Source organism: Haplochromis burtoni, unplaced genomic scaffold, assembly GCF_018398535.1.
Source record: "Haplochromis burtoni strain Fernald_Lab_line unplaced genomic scaffold, NCSU_Asbu1 Contig_341, whole genome shotgun sequence".
NCBI lineage: Eukaryota > Metazoa > Chordata > Actinopteri > Cichliformes > Cichlidae > Haplochromis > Haplochromis burtoni.
The window spans coordinates 406,023-424,610 of record NW_024582702.1 but is presented as its reverse complement, the minus strand read 5'-3'; the positions used below and the strand labels follow the sequence as shown (position 1 = coordinate 424,610).

General features: G+C 43.5%; 1 protein-coding gene across 1 annotated transcript in view; it reads right to left on the bottom strand.

Annotated features, from left to right (window-relative positions):
• abca2 (ATP-binding cassette, sub-family A (ABC1), member 2) overlaps positions 1-18,588 on the bottom strand; it is a gene marked incomplete in the record, with an annotated part of 105,889 nt that overhangs the window by 68,223 nt on the left and 19,078 nt on the right. The window contains 6 exon segments of the mRNA XM_014340285.2: positions 4,017-4,235; positions 10,645-10,758; positions 12,246-12,367; positions 13,165-13,328; positions 13,781-13,892; positions 17,458-17,460. Coding sequence (XP_014195771.1) covers positions 4,017-4,235; positions 10,645-10,758; positions 12,246-12,367; positions 13,165-13,328; positions 13,781-13,892; positions 17,458-17,460 — 734 coding nt within the window.

The window sequence follows — 18,588 nt, the reverse complement described above, 5'->3', positions numbered from 1 at the left end:
CTGAAACAACAGTTGGAAGAAGAAGCAGCCCAAAATGTTGGCAATAATAACCAATCTGATTGTTCCTTCAAAAAGTAGCACAAGCAGATAACAAAGATGACTCAACAACAATCATTACAGCAGGTTTATACTCAACCAAAGACAAATGTAAAGTCTTTGCGCTTCTACAAATTTAAATTTTTGAACATCGTCATTGTTTAATAGCTTTTAGTTGCTTTTTCTTTCCTTTGATGGTAAATTTGTTAATATTTCTAGCTGATTAGGAGACTTATTGCATTTCAAATGCATGTCCAAAGGCTGCTAGACAATTATGAAGCGTAGACTATAATAGACATGCTTACCATCTGACAGCACTGTGGGTGTCTCGGGGCAGAGAACCACACAGTACTGTTACAACTGTCTTTCGCAAGGCCGACTTTCAGAAACTCTTTGTGTAAGTAACAAAGTCTGTTCTGTAGTCGTGTGCCTCTTTGACTCACATTCAGGCATCAACTGGTCTTTCTGCAAACTGGACCCACACAACCTCACGCTGACCTCAATGACAGAGCTGCTAGTCCACATTCACACTCCTGGACAGTGAAAAAAACTTGTAGCAGCAGCTTGGGTCTTCATGGTTCCCAGAGAATTACAAACTAAAGAAAAGGACCCAGACAAAAATCAAATCAAACTGTACAGATGGAAGAGTCCACACCCACGCTTAGTATGACTAATAAAAAACTTATATCTGCCAGTTAAACGTGCCGTTCAGATCACAGTCTAAATACAAGTAGTACTACCAATCCACAATAGCAAGTTATAGAGATTTAATCATCCAAAATGTAAATATTTAAATAAGGTTTAATTCTCCCTAGCCTCAGGATAAAGCAAAATTAATTAAAGCATCCTACATTTGATTGAAATAATTCCAATTTGCATAAACTGAGACTGAAGCCCAAAATACTTGTCACACATGATAAAATAGAAATTAATTAACAGACATCTATTATTTTATACGTATGGCATTTAAATATGGCATTGAGCTTAGTACCTTAATATTGAATATATATAAATATATAATTTGTATAAAAAAATACACTTTCAGCAGGTTTTTATTCAGATTACATGAAATCACAGGTACCAGAATAAAACCTTAAAACACATCAATTAAAAGGAGGAGGCAGAGGCCAGCCCAAGATACATGAGCAAAGGTGCTAGTTATGGGGGTCACACATGCACACTTATATGTGGAACCAGTTATATACGATCTGAGACTTTAATTATCTTCAGACGTTACATCCATTTAAGAGCTCTGCACTGCTCCTCCCAGGTTCTAGCCAAATCCCCCTTTGGGTGATCACAGTACTGGTTTCTAAAATCTTTAGACGTAGTGAGTGCAGAATGTGGTTTAGGTCGTCTCCAGTTCCTGCCATACAGTTACTTCCTTTGCTTTTGGGTACTTGATTGGCTGACTCTATCAGGTCCTAATGATAAAATGACTAAAATCAAAATGTTGGACTTCCTGTTATGTTACTATTTTTCACCATAGCTGACATGTTTAGGTCCTCACAAAGGTCAGACATTTCCCTGACTAATATTAAACCGGCCGGATACAATGAGGTGCTTGCACTTTTAGGTGCAATGGAGAATACTCACTTTTGCATGTCTTGCTGATCTATATCGTGTTGAAGCACCAACTAAAATTTCACCTACATGGGATGATGATTACCCAATTGCCAGTATTGGTAGCCGGGAATCGGTCCGCCAGGACCTCCGCTCCTGGCCGCTTCCCGACTCACATTGCACCCGACCCCTACAGTGCCTCCTGCAGGTGGTGGGTCTGCAGGAAGATGGGCCTATGTCCCTTTTTCGGGCACAGCCCACCAGATGCTTGCCCTCGGGCACCCTCTCCGGGCCTGGCTCCAGGGCTGTGCCCCGGTAACCCTATTCCGGGCAGGGTGAACTGTTCCCTCGATGGTCTTTTCATAGGGGTCTTCTGAATTACTCTTTGTCTGGTCCCTCACCCATGGGAGACCCTACCAGGGGGCAAAAGCCCCCAGACAACATAGCCCCTGGGATCCCTGGGACACACAAACCCCTCCACCACGATAAGGTAGCGATTCGCGGAGGGGGGAGCGGGAGATCGACAGATGGATTGGTGCAGCGGCTGCAGTGACAGCACCGGTCCGTCGTGGTGAAGAGGGAGCTGAGTGTAAAAGCAAATCTCTCAATTTACCAGTCGATCTACGTCCCTACCCTCACCTATGGCCACGAGCTGTGGGTAGTGACCGAAAGAATGAGATCGCGGATACAAGCGGCAGAAATGAGCTTCCTCCGAAGGGTGGCTGGCCTCTCCCTTAGAGATAGGGTGAGAAGTTCGGCCATCCGGGAGGGGCTCAGAGTAGAGCGCTGCTGCTCCACATCGAAAGGAGCCAGCTGAGGTGGTTCGGGCATCTGACAAGGATGCCCCCTGGGCGCCTCCTGGGTGAGGTGTTCCGGGCATGTCCCACCGGGAGGAGGCCCCGGGGCAGACCCAGGACACGCTGGAGAGATTATATCTCTCGGCTGGCCTGGGAACGCCTTGGTGTTCCCCCGATAAGCTGGAGGAGGTGGCTGGGGAGAGGGAGGTCTGGGCTTCTCTGCTTGGCTGCTGCCCCCGCGACCCGGCCACGGATAAGCGGAAGAAAATGGACAGATTGATGGATGGATGGGATGATGATTATAATCTACTGCATATTTTCTGTTGCCACTAGGTGGCGCCATAATAGTGACCAATATTAGACGTCTGACAGTTTGGACTCAAGCATGCCCAGTTTTTGACAGACTTGACAATTGAGAAACCAGTTTCTGTCATCACTATGTGGTGCTGTGACTATTGTTAAAAGCTAACATAGTACTGGGTTCAGGGATGGACCCATATGACAGGTTTGGTCCAGATGGATGATGTATGTGAAACTGAGCAAATATAGTTCAAAAAGTTAAAAAAAAGCATCCTGTAGTCTCAGTATGTGAAACCTGTAAAATATGAACATTTTCTCTGTTACTGAAGCATGTGCACACACGGTCATGACTTTAGAACGTTGATTCATTCCATAAAATAATAATAATCCACGGAGCAGACACAATAACGCCTCTGCACTTTGTGCTGAAGACCTAAAACTGAATGAAGCAGACAGAATAGGGGTTTCGCACTAAATGGATCAGATACAATAGGATACAATACGGCTCTTGCAATTTCAGTGCTCGGGCACCAACTATTAGACTACCACAGGTAGGGATGGGAGTCGAGAGCGAATTCTTGTAGAAAACCAGTCCCTAGAAGTCCAGTTCCTTGGAATTGTTAGTCTGCCTTATCAATGATTCCCCTTATCAGTTCGTGCACAATCAGCTAATATCAGTTCGTGTGTCAGACGAGGAAAACAGAGGCGCAGTCTACAGAGTGCATATAGAAATATAGTTTTATTGCACCAAAGGACGACAGCATGATGGTAAAGTGGAAAACTGCATCCAGGACATAAACAACCGCATTATGTTGCTAACACAACTTTGGTTCTTTGCAAGCTTCTGCACAGACAGCATGCTAATGCTAAGCTAGCCAAGAGCCCAGAGTGAAAGCTAAGTGAATGCCGACCCCAGCAGCCAGACCCTGAACTTCAACAGGTAACAAGCTGATGAGCAGTTAGGCTGCAAACTCCCGTTCTACCTGTTCATGTTTCTAAAGCAGAAAGACTCTCATGCAATTAATTTGCATCAATGTAATTTCTTTATTACTGCTTAGCAATCATGGTTACTCTGAAAACGGAGCCAATGAGAATCAATAAGGAAGCAAATCGATAAGTGATATCGATAATGGATTCGGAAGCGCTAAATTCTTATCAATTCCTATCCCTAAACTCCAGGGCTGGAGGTCTCAAAACAGTAAGTCGAGTAGGTCTTGGAAATGAAAAACATGCATATAGTTAACAATATTATTTCTCAATGATAACTGTAACTATACCAATGTTTTAAAATGGCCTGATGGACAATGTCCTCCATGTTACCTTCTCGGTGACACTCTGCGTGTTGATCTGCTTTCTCAGCTCCAGGCTCAGCTGCCTGAAGCGTGCTGACTTTTGCTCCGCCCCTTCGCTACACACAGAATTGCGATACGCCTGGATCACGGGTCGCTGCTTCTCAGGTACCAGCAGAATCTTGCTCAGCTCAGAGGACCTGTCCCCACAGGTGAGGTCCTCAAGTGTGGATGCAGTTAAGAGGCTGTCCTGTGAACAACAGAAACACTTTACATGACCAAAGGTCCTGATACGTTAGTCGGTAAAGTCTTCATAAAGACTTTCAGGCTCTGTGTGACACACACACACACACACACACACACACACACACACACACACACACACACACACACACACACAGAAGGCAAGTATTAATATTTAATATATGTATTGAAAATATGGATCTGTTTATTGTTAGTATATGTGGGCCAAATGTTGATGACCCCTCCTTTTTTCATACCTTCTTCTCTTCACTTTCAGCTTCACTCTGACAGCAAGAGTCAGAAGAACTGACAGTCTACACTCAAACAACACACATGTGATTTTGGTCTTTGCGATGTGGCGTTCACATCCCTCTCAGAGGCAAGAAAAAGGTCACACACTGGACTTGGTGCTTTCCCGCGGGCTGGATGTGTGCATCACGGAAATATCTGAGTTGTGCATCTCTGATCGTCTTCCTGTGTTGTTCACTCTAACGCTGCGCTGCTCGGTAGATAAGCCGTGCGCCCCAGCGCACAAAAAGCGAGCGCTTAATGCTCTAACAGCGCCGCTTTTTCTGCTGCCTTTAGGGACTCTGGAATAATAAACTCCAGCTGTAAAAGTGTTGAGGACCTTTCGGACAATCTTCATTCTACAGCACTGATATTTTGGACTCGATTGCTCCGTTTAGGACTGTTTGCACTAAGCAATTATCAGAGCCGTGGTTGAACGAACATACGCGCTCCCTTAGACGTGACTATAGACGCGCCGAAAGATGGAAAAAGGACAGATTGCACGTTTCTCTATAGATTTTCTCGTCTTTCTGCTCACCAAGAAGCTGTAAAAACTGCAAAGACACAGTTTGTCTCAAACTTGGTGTCAGTAAACAGTCACAGGCCTCAGGTACTTTCTAATGTCCTTAATCGTTTTCTTGGTTCACGTGATAATGCTGGAGTCATTTCTTCACCAAGTATTTGTGATGATTTTTTAGCATTTTTTAACAACAAGGTTCTATCCATCAGGGCTGTTGTCTCGTCGTCTGCTGCCTCAGATCCGAGTCTTTCTCCTGTGTGCTCAGCTGTCTTTGATCCCGTCTCCCTTAATGACTTGACTGCGGTAGTTAGTAACCTAAGATCATCACACTGCCCCTCTGACTGTCTCCCCCCAAGCTTGCTTAAAAGCACTTATAATACTGTCGGGCCTTTTATCCAGAGATTAATTAATACGTCCCTTGCTACTGGCTGTGTCCCATCATGCTTTAAGAGATTTAAAGGGATCTGCCCTACAGTGGTTTCGGTTCCACTTGTCAGGAAGGTCTTTTTAAGTCAATATGGGCCCCCATAAATCCAAAATAGCCCCTCTTAAATACGGTGTACCTCAAGGCTCTATTTTGGGCCCTGCCCTGTTCGCCCTCTATTTGTTGCCATTGGGCTCCATCTTCTCACGGTACAGCATTTCATTTCATTAAATTTCTAAAGCTAAATGAAAATAAAACTGAAGTTGTCATTTTCGATAGCTCTCTGGGCCCCTTTTCCTCCTACTGTAAAACACATGTCAAAAACCTCGGCGTCTACCTTGATGGTTCTTTTAAATTGAATAAGCAGGTGAGTGCAGTAGTTCAGTCCTGCTTCTTTCAGTTAAGACAGCTGACCAAGGTAAAGCCAGACCTCCCGGCTAACGTCTTTCAACGTGTTATTCACATTTTCCTTACTTGCAGGTTGGACTCCTGCAATTCATTGTATTTTGGTCTAGACCAGACCTCCATCCATCGTCTTCAGATCCAGCTGCTCGCCTGCTAACTGGTACCAAACGGAGAGAGCATATAACCCCAGTTTTAGCTTCTCTACACTGGCTTCCTGTCTCCTACAGGATCCAATTTAAACTTTCACTTGTTTGTTTTTACGTGTCTGAGCTCCTCTCTGTTTATGCTCCAGGAAAAACCATCATGTCTAGCTCAAGATTAATGCTTTCCATGCCACGGACTAGTCTCAATCTCGTGGTGATGGAGCCTTCTCTGTGGCAGGTCCCAGACTTTGGAATAGTCTTCTCCCCCTAAATATTAGATCTGCACAAACACTTGACCAAATTTAAATCACTAGTAAAGACACATTTGTATGCCCTGGCTTTTAACACACTATGACCCAAGCATTCTGGTCTTATTTTAATATTCTTAGTTATTGTTTTAATTATTTTATTGTCCTATCATTGTATGATATTGTTATTATTGTTTTACATTGTCTCTTTTAATGGCATTTTATATTGTTAAGCACTTTGTGCAGCATTGTTTGTCTGGAAATGTGCTATACAAATAAATTTGACCTTGACCTCTCTCAGGGTCATCCAGTACACCACTCACACTTTTACTTTACTACTTTTTAGTTAGCAGCTCCATGATGAGGCTATTATAGGCACTCAGATTTATCCTGGAACTATCAGTGATCATGCACCGGTCTCTCTCTCAGAATAGAAAACTATTCTGAAGAAGTACAAAAATCTCTTCCTAGATCACATAAGTTTGCAGAGAATATCTGCCTCCTCAAAATACCAACTGGATGATGTTTATCTGGACCACTGAGCAATTCCATTAGTACACGTGGTCGGCTAAAGTTCTGTCTCCCTGTCGCCTTGCCGGTGGATGAAGGTGGTCTCTGGGACTGTCTGTGGTGGCTTCCTGGGGCCTGGAGAGCTGCAGCTGCTGTTTTAGGGTGTCTGTGTGTCCGCCTTGGTTGGTGGGGGACTGGGGTAGATGCTAATACAGCTGATAAATTTGGGGGAACAGAAGAATCATAAGCTGGAGAAGTGATATGAGATGGTAGCCATTGGTTTGTCCCGAGCCAATTCAAATACACTTTTTTGCTTACATGTGACCACTACTCATGCTAGGGAATTCATCTAGGTCGGAGTTTTCTCCAGGACACAGGTCAGACTGACTACTTTTTCTTTTGTACAGTCTGATACCTTCTCCAAGTCCACAAAACACGTCGTCTGGTTGGATAGACCCCCATGCACCCTCAAATATCCCCGCGAGGGTAAAGAGCTGGTCCGGTGTTCCACGACCGGACGAAAACTGCATTGTTCCTCCTGTATCTGAAGTTTGACAAACGGATGGATTCTCCTTTCAAGCACCCTGGCATAGACTTTACCAGGGAGGCTGAGGAGCTATAGTGGGAGAACACCCTCCAGTCTCCCTGTTTAATGATAGGAACCACCACCCTGGTTTGCCAATCTAGAGGTACTGCCTCTGGATTACCAAGTAATATTGTAGAGGCGTGTCAACCCGCACAGCCCTTCAACACCCAGAGCCTTCAGGAACTCAGGATACACCTCATCGACCCCAGGGGCTCTGCCCCCAAGTTGTTGTTCAACTGCCGCAGTCTGCTTCCTCTATGAAGGACGTGCCAGTGGGATTAGGGAGGTCCTCAAAGTTTTCCTTCCACAGTGTGACAATATGTTAAAAGCACCAAACACAGTGTTGATAAAGCACTGCTTCCCCCTCCTGAGATACCTGACAATTTGCCAAAATTGCCTTGAGGCAGTCTGAAAGTCTCGTCAAACTCCTCCCACCCCCGAGTTTTTTCTTCAGCCACTGCCAGAGCCACGTTCCACTTGGCCTGCCGGTACCTCCTGGCTGCCTCCAGCCCCACAGGTTAACCAAGCCCGATAGGACTCTTTCTTCAGCCTGGTGGCTCCTTTCACCTCCAGTGTCTACCATCTAGCTCGGGAGTTACCATAATGACAGGCACCAGATACCTTGCAGCTGCAGCTCAGTGCAGCAGCCTCAGCAATGGAGGTGCTGAATATGGTCCATTTGGACTCAGTGTCCCCTGTCTCTCTCAGAACGCTGTTGTTGCTCTTCCGGAGGTGCAAGTTGAAGATCTTGTGGACCGAGGCCTCTGCTTGGTGTTTCCAGAGCACCGTCACTATACGTTCAGTTGCGCCAGGTCTGTTAAGCATCCTTCAGAGAACTTCTGGAGACTGCACAGAGACCTGCCATCTTCAGAAGTTTTCTGATGACTCTGGGATGGCTGGATGCATCACTGAGGTTGATAAGATGGAGTCCCGGGCTGTGGTTGACTCCTTTGTCACGTGGTGCGAGTAGAAAGACTAAAGAATTGACTGTGGACTTTAGGAAGACCAGGAAACCTTGAACCCTGTTACAATCCAGGGGGTTGATGTGGAGATTGTGGAGGACTATAAATACATTGGAGTGCACATAGATAATAAACTGGACGGGATTTAGAACACCACTGCACTTTACAGGACGGGCCAGAGTCGTGTCTATTTTCTGAGGCAGCTGAAGTGTTTAAAACATCATCTTTATGACCAGTGCCATCCTCTATGCTGTTACATGCTGGGGCAGCAGCTCTGTAGCTAACCACCATGCAGCACATTTTTTTGTATACTTTATTAATCCCATGTAGGGAAATTATTCTCTGCATTTAACCCATTCGCTCAGTGAAGCAGCTAGCCCAGCTAGCCCAACCTCAGTAACCCTACAAACGCCACTGCTGTTTAGTCTTAGTTTATGTTATAGTGATAGCAGAGCTGTACGACTAAATTTTTCGAAAATCAGAACATGGTATTTTATTTAATCTTAATTTTTGGGGGGAAACTTCCCTCATACCACTAGAGGGAGCTCACGTACCACCAGTGGTATGCGTACCACAGTTTGAGAATGACTGCTCCAGAACATACGGCCTCAGACCTGATGATGCGATTACAAAATCGATCATTGAGCTGCAGCCTAGGATGTCCTGGGGCCATGTGCACGTATGGACACCGTAATGATGGAAGATGGTCTTTGTTATGAACAAACTGTTTGCACAGAAGTCAGATAATACAACACCGCTTGGGTGCAGATAAGGCAGACCATTCCTCCCAGTTACACCCCTCCAGGTCTCACTGTCGTTGCCCACATGAGCCTTGAATCAGAATCAGAATCAGAATCAGAATACTTTATTCATCCCGAGGGAAATTAGGGGTTACAGCAGGCAGCACGCTAATGGCGCATGCGCACTCACAAAGGAACCTTCTGACCAACTATACACAAACATCACATTGGGCAGACATGTCAGAAGGTAGGCTGATAGGAAAAAACAACGAAAATACATTACACGAGGTAAGAGGAGGAGAAAAAAAAAACTCCACTCAGACTGAGCTCCTAGTGGGAGAACAGTTTGATAAAAGAAAAAACACCTCAGCACAAAAGCACATGATTATCAATACACCATAGAAACACGAGACAAGCAACAGGGGCGGGTAAAGGGTAAGAGAGAGCCGGCGTAGACAGCGCATCCGGTCCTGCAGCATCTGTGCTGGTCCAGTTGACTGCTATCATCCCCGGTAGGGCACAAGCATCGAAGGCGTTGGAAAGGGAGGGGGATGAGTGAGTGCTTATCAGTGTAAGTGTGTGTGTGTGCGTGTCCATAGTTCAGCGGAGACAGTGTCCTTCGGCCTATCAGGCTAAGTAAACAGTCCTCCAGCCGATCCAGGTGTCCTTCATGGGATGGGAAGAATAGTCATCACACAGTCGTTATCAGGGAGTTGTTTTGGTGAGCTCCAGCCTTGGGCCTGAGCAGCTGGCGCCATGGTGTCCAAATGTAGAATATTGTTGATTTCTCCTTTATGCGAGCAGCGAATTTAGCACTCTGACACTGGGGCCTCGATTTCCCGTTGGAGCGCTGCGAGCCTCCCCATGATGGTATCAAGCTTCTGTTCCGTGGTGTTGTCATTCTTTTGATTCTGAGACCCCACAGCTGCAGTGATCCGTTCTGCGATGTTATCCAACTTCCGCTCCAGGGTGTTATTGTGAGCAGGCCCCTCTCTGATGTATCCCATCATACGCTCAATGGTGTTAGTTTGAGTCTTCACGGCAGCTGTAAGCGTCTCCAAGGTGTTGACCATGCTGCGTTCGGTGTGGGAGGCCGCGCCTCGTCCCATCGCTTCAATTCCAGCGGTCAGCTTAGGGGGGGTTTGAACAGCTGGTTCCGCTCTCTTATTTCTCCGATAAGTCAGGGCCAAGCCAGCTCCGATCAGCAAGAACCCTGTTATCATGGTTCCGAATAGGTAGATATCTTCAGCGTCCTCGATAGACAGTCCCGCCAGGCACAAGATCCTCCAGGTCTGCCACCCATCCATCGTGTATCCGGCAGGGAAAGTCCCTCCAGGGCACTCGGGCTCTCCCGAGCCCAGACTTCTCGTTGAGAAGAGGGTGTCAATAGCGTTCAGAGACCAGTTGATCAAATCCATAATTCTCTGTTAGGTTTTAGAGAACGACAGTGAGAGACTGTTCAAGGGAAAAGTAGTGCACGCGAGACAAGACAGGACACAAGAGGCTAAGCAGGGAAGATAAGGGGAAGGAGGAGAGGAGAAAAGTGCGACCGCCTTCACCGAGAGCCAAAAGAAGTCTTGAAGCACTTACTTCTAACTGAAGGACTCTGTCTCTAGGTTTTTGTGTGGTGCCCTTGGCCTGTTGAATCCAGCTGTGGGCTCCTCCGCCATCTCCGAAATGTGTACCGACGATAAGGCTGTAAACCTACAGATCACACACAAAACTGTCAGCGAGTCACTGCGGAGCTTCTGGATCACTGTTCTAGTGCTTTCTGTTCAGCCACACCGGAGGGTTTTTGAGTATGAAAGGCCCGTTAAACGTCAAGCCAAATTTAAGTACGGACTTTGACTAAGCCACTCAAAAACCTTTTGTTTTTTAACCACTCAGCCGTGGAGTTGTTGGTGTGTTTCCAATCACTCTCGTGCTGCAGAGCCTTTGTGTGCTTGAACGTCAGGCCACAAACTGATGGCCAGAATTGTGTGACTTGATTTTGGCATTGGAAAACAAACTGGTATAGAAGGATAAGATAAAACTTAAAAAGCAAACGTTAATAATACAAAAATGTTTTTTTAAAATACATTTATACATTTATTTATTTTTACTTTTGTGCAAAACAGTTTCTTTTTATGCTCCGTGGAACTCCTCTGGCATGTTTGGGAGGGACTGAGAGGAGGGGCTTCACAGCCAAGTCTTCACAGGTGTAATTTGCACAGATCGTGGACACGACCAGCGATCCATCTTTACTGAACAACTTTGTAATGGACGTTTGATCTCGGGATATTTCTTTGCTCTTTCCAGCTTCAATCCAGCACTTGAAGCTGGGTTGAAGCTGGGTTGGCTTAAAGACATTTGCTCTAAACTAGCTTATTAATTGCACACACATTTGCAGGAGTATTGTGTGAGCTAACTGGATTCCCTGCAGTGCAGATCCTTCTTAAGAGTTAGAGACCAGTGTGTTACTGGAATCCAGGTCCCCTCTGCAGCCACATGCTAATGCCTGACTGAAGGAAGCTGTCCATCCTCTGACTCCCTCTCAGGACACTAACAGAGTTCTTTAAAGTACTAAAGCTAACAATGCAACAATGTACTCAAGAACACACCAGCACAACATACTGTCTGAATAGTAGTTGAAATAACTGAGAAGGTGTTTCAGGTGATATGGATGAGTTATCTGGTGGATACAGAAACTGCAGTTTCTCATCAAAGCAGAACACAATGATTACAACAAACATTAAGCAACAGCTGTTCATGAGTTTACTGCACCAATGCCATCCAACCCTTCACTTAATTCAGGATTATATTGTATGATTATTCAAAAGCATCACAAAAACTTTTTGATGAAGTTTGAGCATCACCTATCATTTAGTTTACAACTTTATATTTGGATTTATCCTTTTCATTTCTTTAAACTTCAAAAAGTCTTGAAGATTCATGTTTACCTTCCCAGACTTTTACCTACTGTAATTATTTTGTAACTGCCTTCTGGGCATTATGAAGGTTTTGTCCTTTGCACGTTGGCTGCTTTTTAAATTGATTTTGTAATGGGATGGAAAAATGACCATAGCAACTCGGAAAAAACAAACCCAAAAGAGTCGCATGACATATTATAAAATAACAGCAATTTACCTGAGCTGAGATGAACTGAATGAACCAAACAGAGTGAAGACTTTCTGTTAGTAATGGTAAATCACCTCTGCGAGGCTCACTGGAGTGTTGAGCAGAAGCTTGGCTATGGAGTCAGACAAGGAAAGGTTCTTGATCAGGAACTGTTGGAAAACGGATTCATTCTTCAACACGCTGGCCAGAGTGAAGCCTGCACCCAAAACACATGAAATCATGTCAACGCTTTCATGTCATTCAGCAAAACAAGAGTTTTGAAAGTAACATGTATATATGTATTATGTATGATCGAGACGTTCTACTACTGCACTCAGAGGAAACGAGTTTCTTCTTCTCGAGCGCCATCATTCTGCTCATGGCTCTCCTGCTACATAAGATTAGATTCCCAACTGTGCGTATGTTGGTTTGAAATTTCACTGTGGAGCTAAACTGAGTTCATCTTCATTTTGAGGGTCATCACTGGAAGAAGAAAACACACTGTGGCTTGTCCCAATGCAGGATCTTGCACCGACTCGCTAACACTTTGTCCTCTTTCTCAAAAGGAAATTCAAAACACAAGAACTGTTCCGAAATGGTGAAGCACAGACTTCCACAAAGCAACAGTCAAACTGGATTTAGTACAGCTGGAAGTCACTGTGACGCTGCTATTGATCAACTATGTTGCTGCCATCCCATGATCAATATCTCAGTCTTTCCTTTTATTTATATTTTTGGTCTCAGTGGAATTACCATCCCCACCCTAAATGAGCATAGCCCCTCCACCCTTATTTATTTATATCATATAACTGCTTGTGTACAGCCCCACAATGTGTCTGTTTCAATGTTTCTATATAGTTTACTCACATATATGTATACATATATATTGCTTTTTCCTTGTTGTATATTGTTTTCTTTACTTTGCACCTTTGCGGTCCAGCTATCCAATTTCGCTGTACAAGAATCCGCACAATGACAACAACAGCTCTAAAGTCTAAAGTGTAAAAGTCACACCTTGGCTGTTGTTAAAGTTGTGGTCATGTGGTAATGGGGTGGAGCTGAGGCTCTCCAGGTGCTGCTGCAGGGTCTCCAGCTCTTGACCTAAACCAGGTCTATCAGATGTGAAGAGCTGATTCTGTTCAACCACTTCACTTATCCGCTCCAGCAGCTGGGTCACACTGAAACAGATTCAGACATGAAACATTCTCACACCTCAAAAGAAGAAGAACACAGTCTCTCTACAGGCTGGAGCTAATGACGGGTTCTGTAATATGTTGACTTTTTAGTGCCTGCACATAAAAACAGTGTTGTACATGTTGCCTCAGCAGAAAATATGCTACGTTTATGATCTTTCAAATCTAAAATAACTATTAACATAAATAAACATTTATAATGTTGTAACATTCTAGCAACATTGATCACGAAAGTGATTCAAGCTTCTTCAGCTGCAGCAAGGCCTAGTTTCAGTGCTGGGAAACGTGAGGGGCTTGGGGGGGTCAGAGGCCTTTGCACTGGAACCATCATATGTAGAAGAACTGACCTTAGAGTGCGCTCGAGAAGCAGTGAACGTATTTCTCACAAGTCAGCCAAAACACAAATGAACAAGTGACTGTGGAAGAGCCCTACTCACGTGGAGTTCTTATATTGCAGGAAACCAAATTCATCTCTCTGTCCATCTGGGCAGAGCGACTGCATGATGGGAATGATGCCAGCCGAGGTGAGCGGCGCAGCGCTGTAAAAGGCTGGACATGAGGGGGAAAAATGGGACAGGTGCCACAGAAGGAGAAAAAGACACAGCCACAGACAGAGAGTGGGACGAGGGAAACAGAGGAAGTAAATATGAAGGGTTGGTAAAGGAAATCAGACACCAAACAGGACAATGAGTATGAAAAAGGAGAAGGAGAGATTGTGTTAGAGTCAGAAAGGAGGAAAGCTGTCAGGCAGCACAGCAGTTAATGGCCAAAGAGGCTCCCACATGTCAATGCTGAATATGAAGCCTTTCATCATGTTGTCATGGTCTGTGATATTTTCCCACTTCTGTCCATAAATGCTAGCTGGACCATCTCACAGCCGGTGATAAAAGAAAATTTGGTTCCTGCTAATTGCTCCAGGTTTCCATGGTTACTCTGCTCCTGAAGCTTGCCTGTGGGTGTGGATTCATCCTACCCACAGAAACACTTCCCACTGTCCTCCTGCTCACTCTCATATCTGTATTGTCCAGCTATGCCATTCTTACACTTTCTCTTTCTTACCACATGTTTATAACCACTCTGCATGTCTTTTATCCTGTTCTCACGCCAACCGGTCGCGGTCGGCCGCCCCTCCCTGAGCCTGGTTCTGTCTGAGGTTTCTTCCTGTTAAAAGGGAGTTTTTCCTCTTTTTTCCTTCCCCAAAGTGCTAGCTCATAGGGGTGGGGATTCTTCTGGTTGTTGGGGTTTCTCTCTATTATCGGAAAGTCTTTACCTGGAAATATAAAGCACCTTGAGGTGACTGTTGTTGCAATTTGGTGCTATATAAATAAAAGTGAATTATATTGAATTGAACTTCTCTCTTTAACGGTTGCCTTCAGCTGTCGTAGTCTCTGGATTGCATACTCTTACACCTGCTGCCCTCATAAAGAAAGGTGTCTAGTGCCAGCTTCTAGCCTTTGTTGTTTTACCCTGGTGTCACTGCAGGTCTAAAGCTGAATGTTTCATATTTATTGTATTTAAAAGTTTACGTTTAGGGAAATCTCCTGAAACACTAGGCTTTATAGCCACAAAAAGTCAAAAGAAAAATGTAAACTAACACACTTCACAGAATATCATGGTGAGTTGAAGACAAACCCACAGTGAAATATGGTTTCATGTGTAACAAACGGAGTCTGACCAAGAACAAGCATCGTTCAATGTCTTGCTCCACCCCAGAGTGTGTGCCCAAATACACTCTGCAGCATTAAAATAAACTACCGGACTGATTATAGTAAAAACTATCATCATCATATTATGATTGTTTTGGCTAAAAATAGTTTTTCCAGAATAGTTTTATTAACCTGACCCACTAAACATCGGACGTAAGATAGATAAACAAACACGATTTATTCTGTGTTACTCAAATTATTCACAACATGTGGGGTTTTGTTTTGTTTGTTATTTTAAGTTTTCCAGTTTTTCCTTAACTGGTTTATTTATTTTAATTATTCAACTTATTTGTTTGTAATTAGGTTAAAACGACCATTTATTTAAAAAATGTGAAATATTAAAAACATTGAAATCCATCCGAAAAGGTTGATTCTGTTCATCTGGACGTCTTCAGAGGGAGAAATGTTTCATCATCATCCAGGTGACTTCTTCAGGCTCAGCTGACTGCAGGTTTCTCATAAACAGTACATTTGCTTACTGTTTCAGGACAGTGCCCTCTACCTGTGGAAACATGGGACTACAGAGCCTATACAGGTGGAAGCTTTATAAAAACTCCATCTAATTTAAGTCTAAGTTTGACATTGAAACGACGTCCACAGCCACCAGATTTGGACTATAAAAAGCCCGTCCACAGAGGTCCTACTGACATCAACACTGGAAGTGTAATAGATGTATAAAAAACGACGTCACCTGGAGCTACAAAAGAACCTCGTCAGTGGACTAAAATCGTATGTCCAAAATGACATAAAAGATGTCCCTTTGACGCAGTGGGAACATTTTAACTACACAAAAAGCTGACTTTTACAGATGTTCACTTTTCAAATGAAAACTCAATGAAACAAAAGGTGGAGAAACTATGGAGTCCCCTTAAACTCATGACTGCATTTAACTGCCAGTCCACAGGTTGTGTGGAGATCACAGGGTCAATACGAGATCCAGGCAACAGCAAAGATTGTCTTTACATGTCACGGGTCACCAAATATATATAGAATCATTTATTCAGTGATGAGTCCACAGTGAATAATGCCATCATGCATTTCTATAATGGAAGTGTGAAAATATAAGTAAAATGTGCCCTACAGAGTAGTTCAGTTCATTCTTCAGCTCACTGACATCTGTCCTCTCTGATCAGGTCACAGGCTGGTAGATTTACTGAGGCAGTGTTAGGTGCACAGCATGGTGTAGGAAACAGAATTAGCATGCACTAAACAGCAGCTCATTCAGTTTTCATAGCCTGGTCAGAAACACTGAACATGGTGAAAAGATTCAACAGTAATTACAGAAATATTCGTTAGCGCTGTCGTGGATTAGATTACTTCTCGTAATTCCATTGGATAACAATACAGATGTGCTTCTCTGTGTCCGCCAACCAGCAGTGTGCATCACAGTGCTGGTTCTGAGGTGACCTGAGCGGAGCACACTCACAGGAGCCAGAGGAGCTTTTTTACCTGAGTGCACACACTGAATTACAACCCAGATAATTCAGGAGCTCATGAGATAAAAAGTAAGATGAACTCCCTTCATTACCTTTTTTTGTTTTGCATCTTATAAAGTTGAAAACGTTCCAGCAAGCAGACGTAAAGTCCCAACTGAGAACGGTAACATCCACTATGCTAGGACTACACTAAAAGCATCATGTTGGGGACTGAAGTTACTCTGCAATCCAAGTTTTAGACATCAGACTCATCTGCACTCACGTTTTACCGACTCTGTATGTGCTGAGCTCATTCATTTATGCACCTGGAGCAAATACATCATGCTCGTTATTCATGTTACTTTAAAAGGCACTGTTGGAATTATCCGTACCGGCTCCTGACTGGGCAACAATACTGTTTACCATCTAATGTGTTGAGTAGCCTGTAAATGTGTCCAATGTACAGAGATGGGCAGTAACGCGTTGTAATCTGATTACTTTTTTCAAGTAACTTGACCAACACTGCCAATGTACAGATTCAGAGGGAATATGAAACTGGCTTTTTCAATCTACATCCTTTGGTTTTGTGAGTAGTGTGCCCAACTGCAACCACAACTATATACACCAGTGTGTGTGTACACCTGATCATTTGTTTCCTTTATGAGACATGATTATACATCACTACATTTAAGATGCATCAGACTTGGCTGCCTGTTCAGTCTTTTTCTCTGTGGTGCATTTAAAATGCTCCATTTATAGTTAAACCATGAATTCGTTTCTTGACTTTGTATCAAAAATCAACCTTAAGAGATAACAGAAGGGACAGTTTAAGATGATCACTCAAACAAATCTGACAGCAATTTAAATCAAAGTGAAAGAAATCTCCAACAGCCAAACAATCAATCCGGGTCCCGGGAAGAGCTCGGCCTTCCAATATACAGAGGATATGTTATATAATCTGTTAGCATAAAACAAATGCACAATGACACTTACACACTGGTCCATCCAAAATGTTGAGAACATGCATCATGCAGAAGAAAGAAAGGAAGACAGAAAAAAGAAAGAAATGTAAAATAAAAGAATAAAAGACAAAGAAATCAAATAAACTGGGTGCTCTGATGGCTACAGGGAACAGTTACACATGAAAAACCAGCTAACAGCTGAGCAGACACATCACTAGGAGATGAACTACGAACACAAAAACAGGAAATGTTGCAGAAGTTGATCTCATACTTTTGGTGGATCGAGTGGGAGGACAGTATAAACGGTCCATATAAGACTAAATTAGCTGCTGGTATGATGCTGCAGGTATTACTGTCGGCTGGTCTGCAGCTTCCTTTCCAACGTTTTTTATTTAGTAAAAGCAGTTTCATGTTGCATGTTTTACCTTCGTGAGGCAGTGAGGAGCAGCAGCTGCTGCCTCACCACGAAGCAGGAGCTGAATAATGATATCAAGTTTACTTAAGTTCCTCCTGGTAATAGTACTGACCAAAAATGAGGAGTATTAAGGCAGTGCACATAACTCCACCCCCTTTATGGTAAACTTAAGCCATAAATAGAAACACATTTATTCTAGTCAGTATTGGCCACTTCACTGGCAACCCTCTGCATTCACCACACTGGCATACTTTATTCTAAGGCTGCAATGATTCATCAAGTAATTAGAGTAACTCAATTATACAAAATCCTCAGTGCTGTGTTTCATGCACGACTGTGTTCAGTCATCATTGTGTAAAAACAAGTTTCGCCCACATAAAAAAATATGTATAATATATATTAGGGATGCACCGATACTGGTATCGGGGCCGATACTGTAAAATGTGTGTGTACTCATACTCGTAAAAGTTAAACAGTGCCAATAGTTCAGTGATATTTTGTTAAATTACAATGTGGAGACTCTGCAATAATTTAACAGAAGTGCTTATTTTTCACTTGAAATTTTTTTGTGGTCATTTTTATTAAGATATTATTTATTATCGGCAGAGAATAAAATAAAACCTGTCTTCCAATTCATTGCATTTGTGTGTGTGTGTGGTAGAAGTATCGGTTTTTGTACTCTGTATCGGCAAGTACTCAGATCCAAGTATCGGTTTGAAAAAATTGGTATCGTTGCATCCCTATATT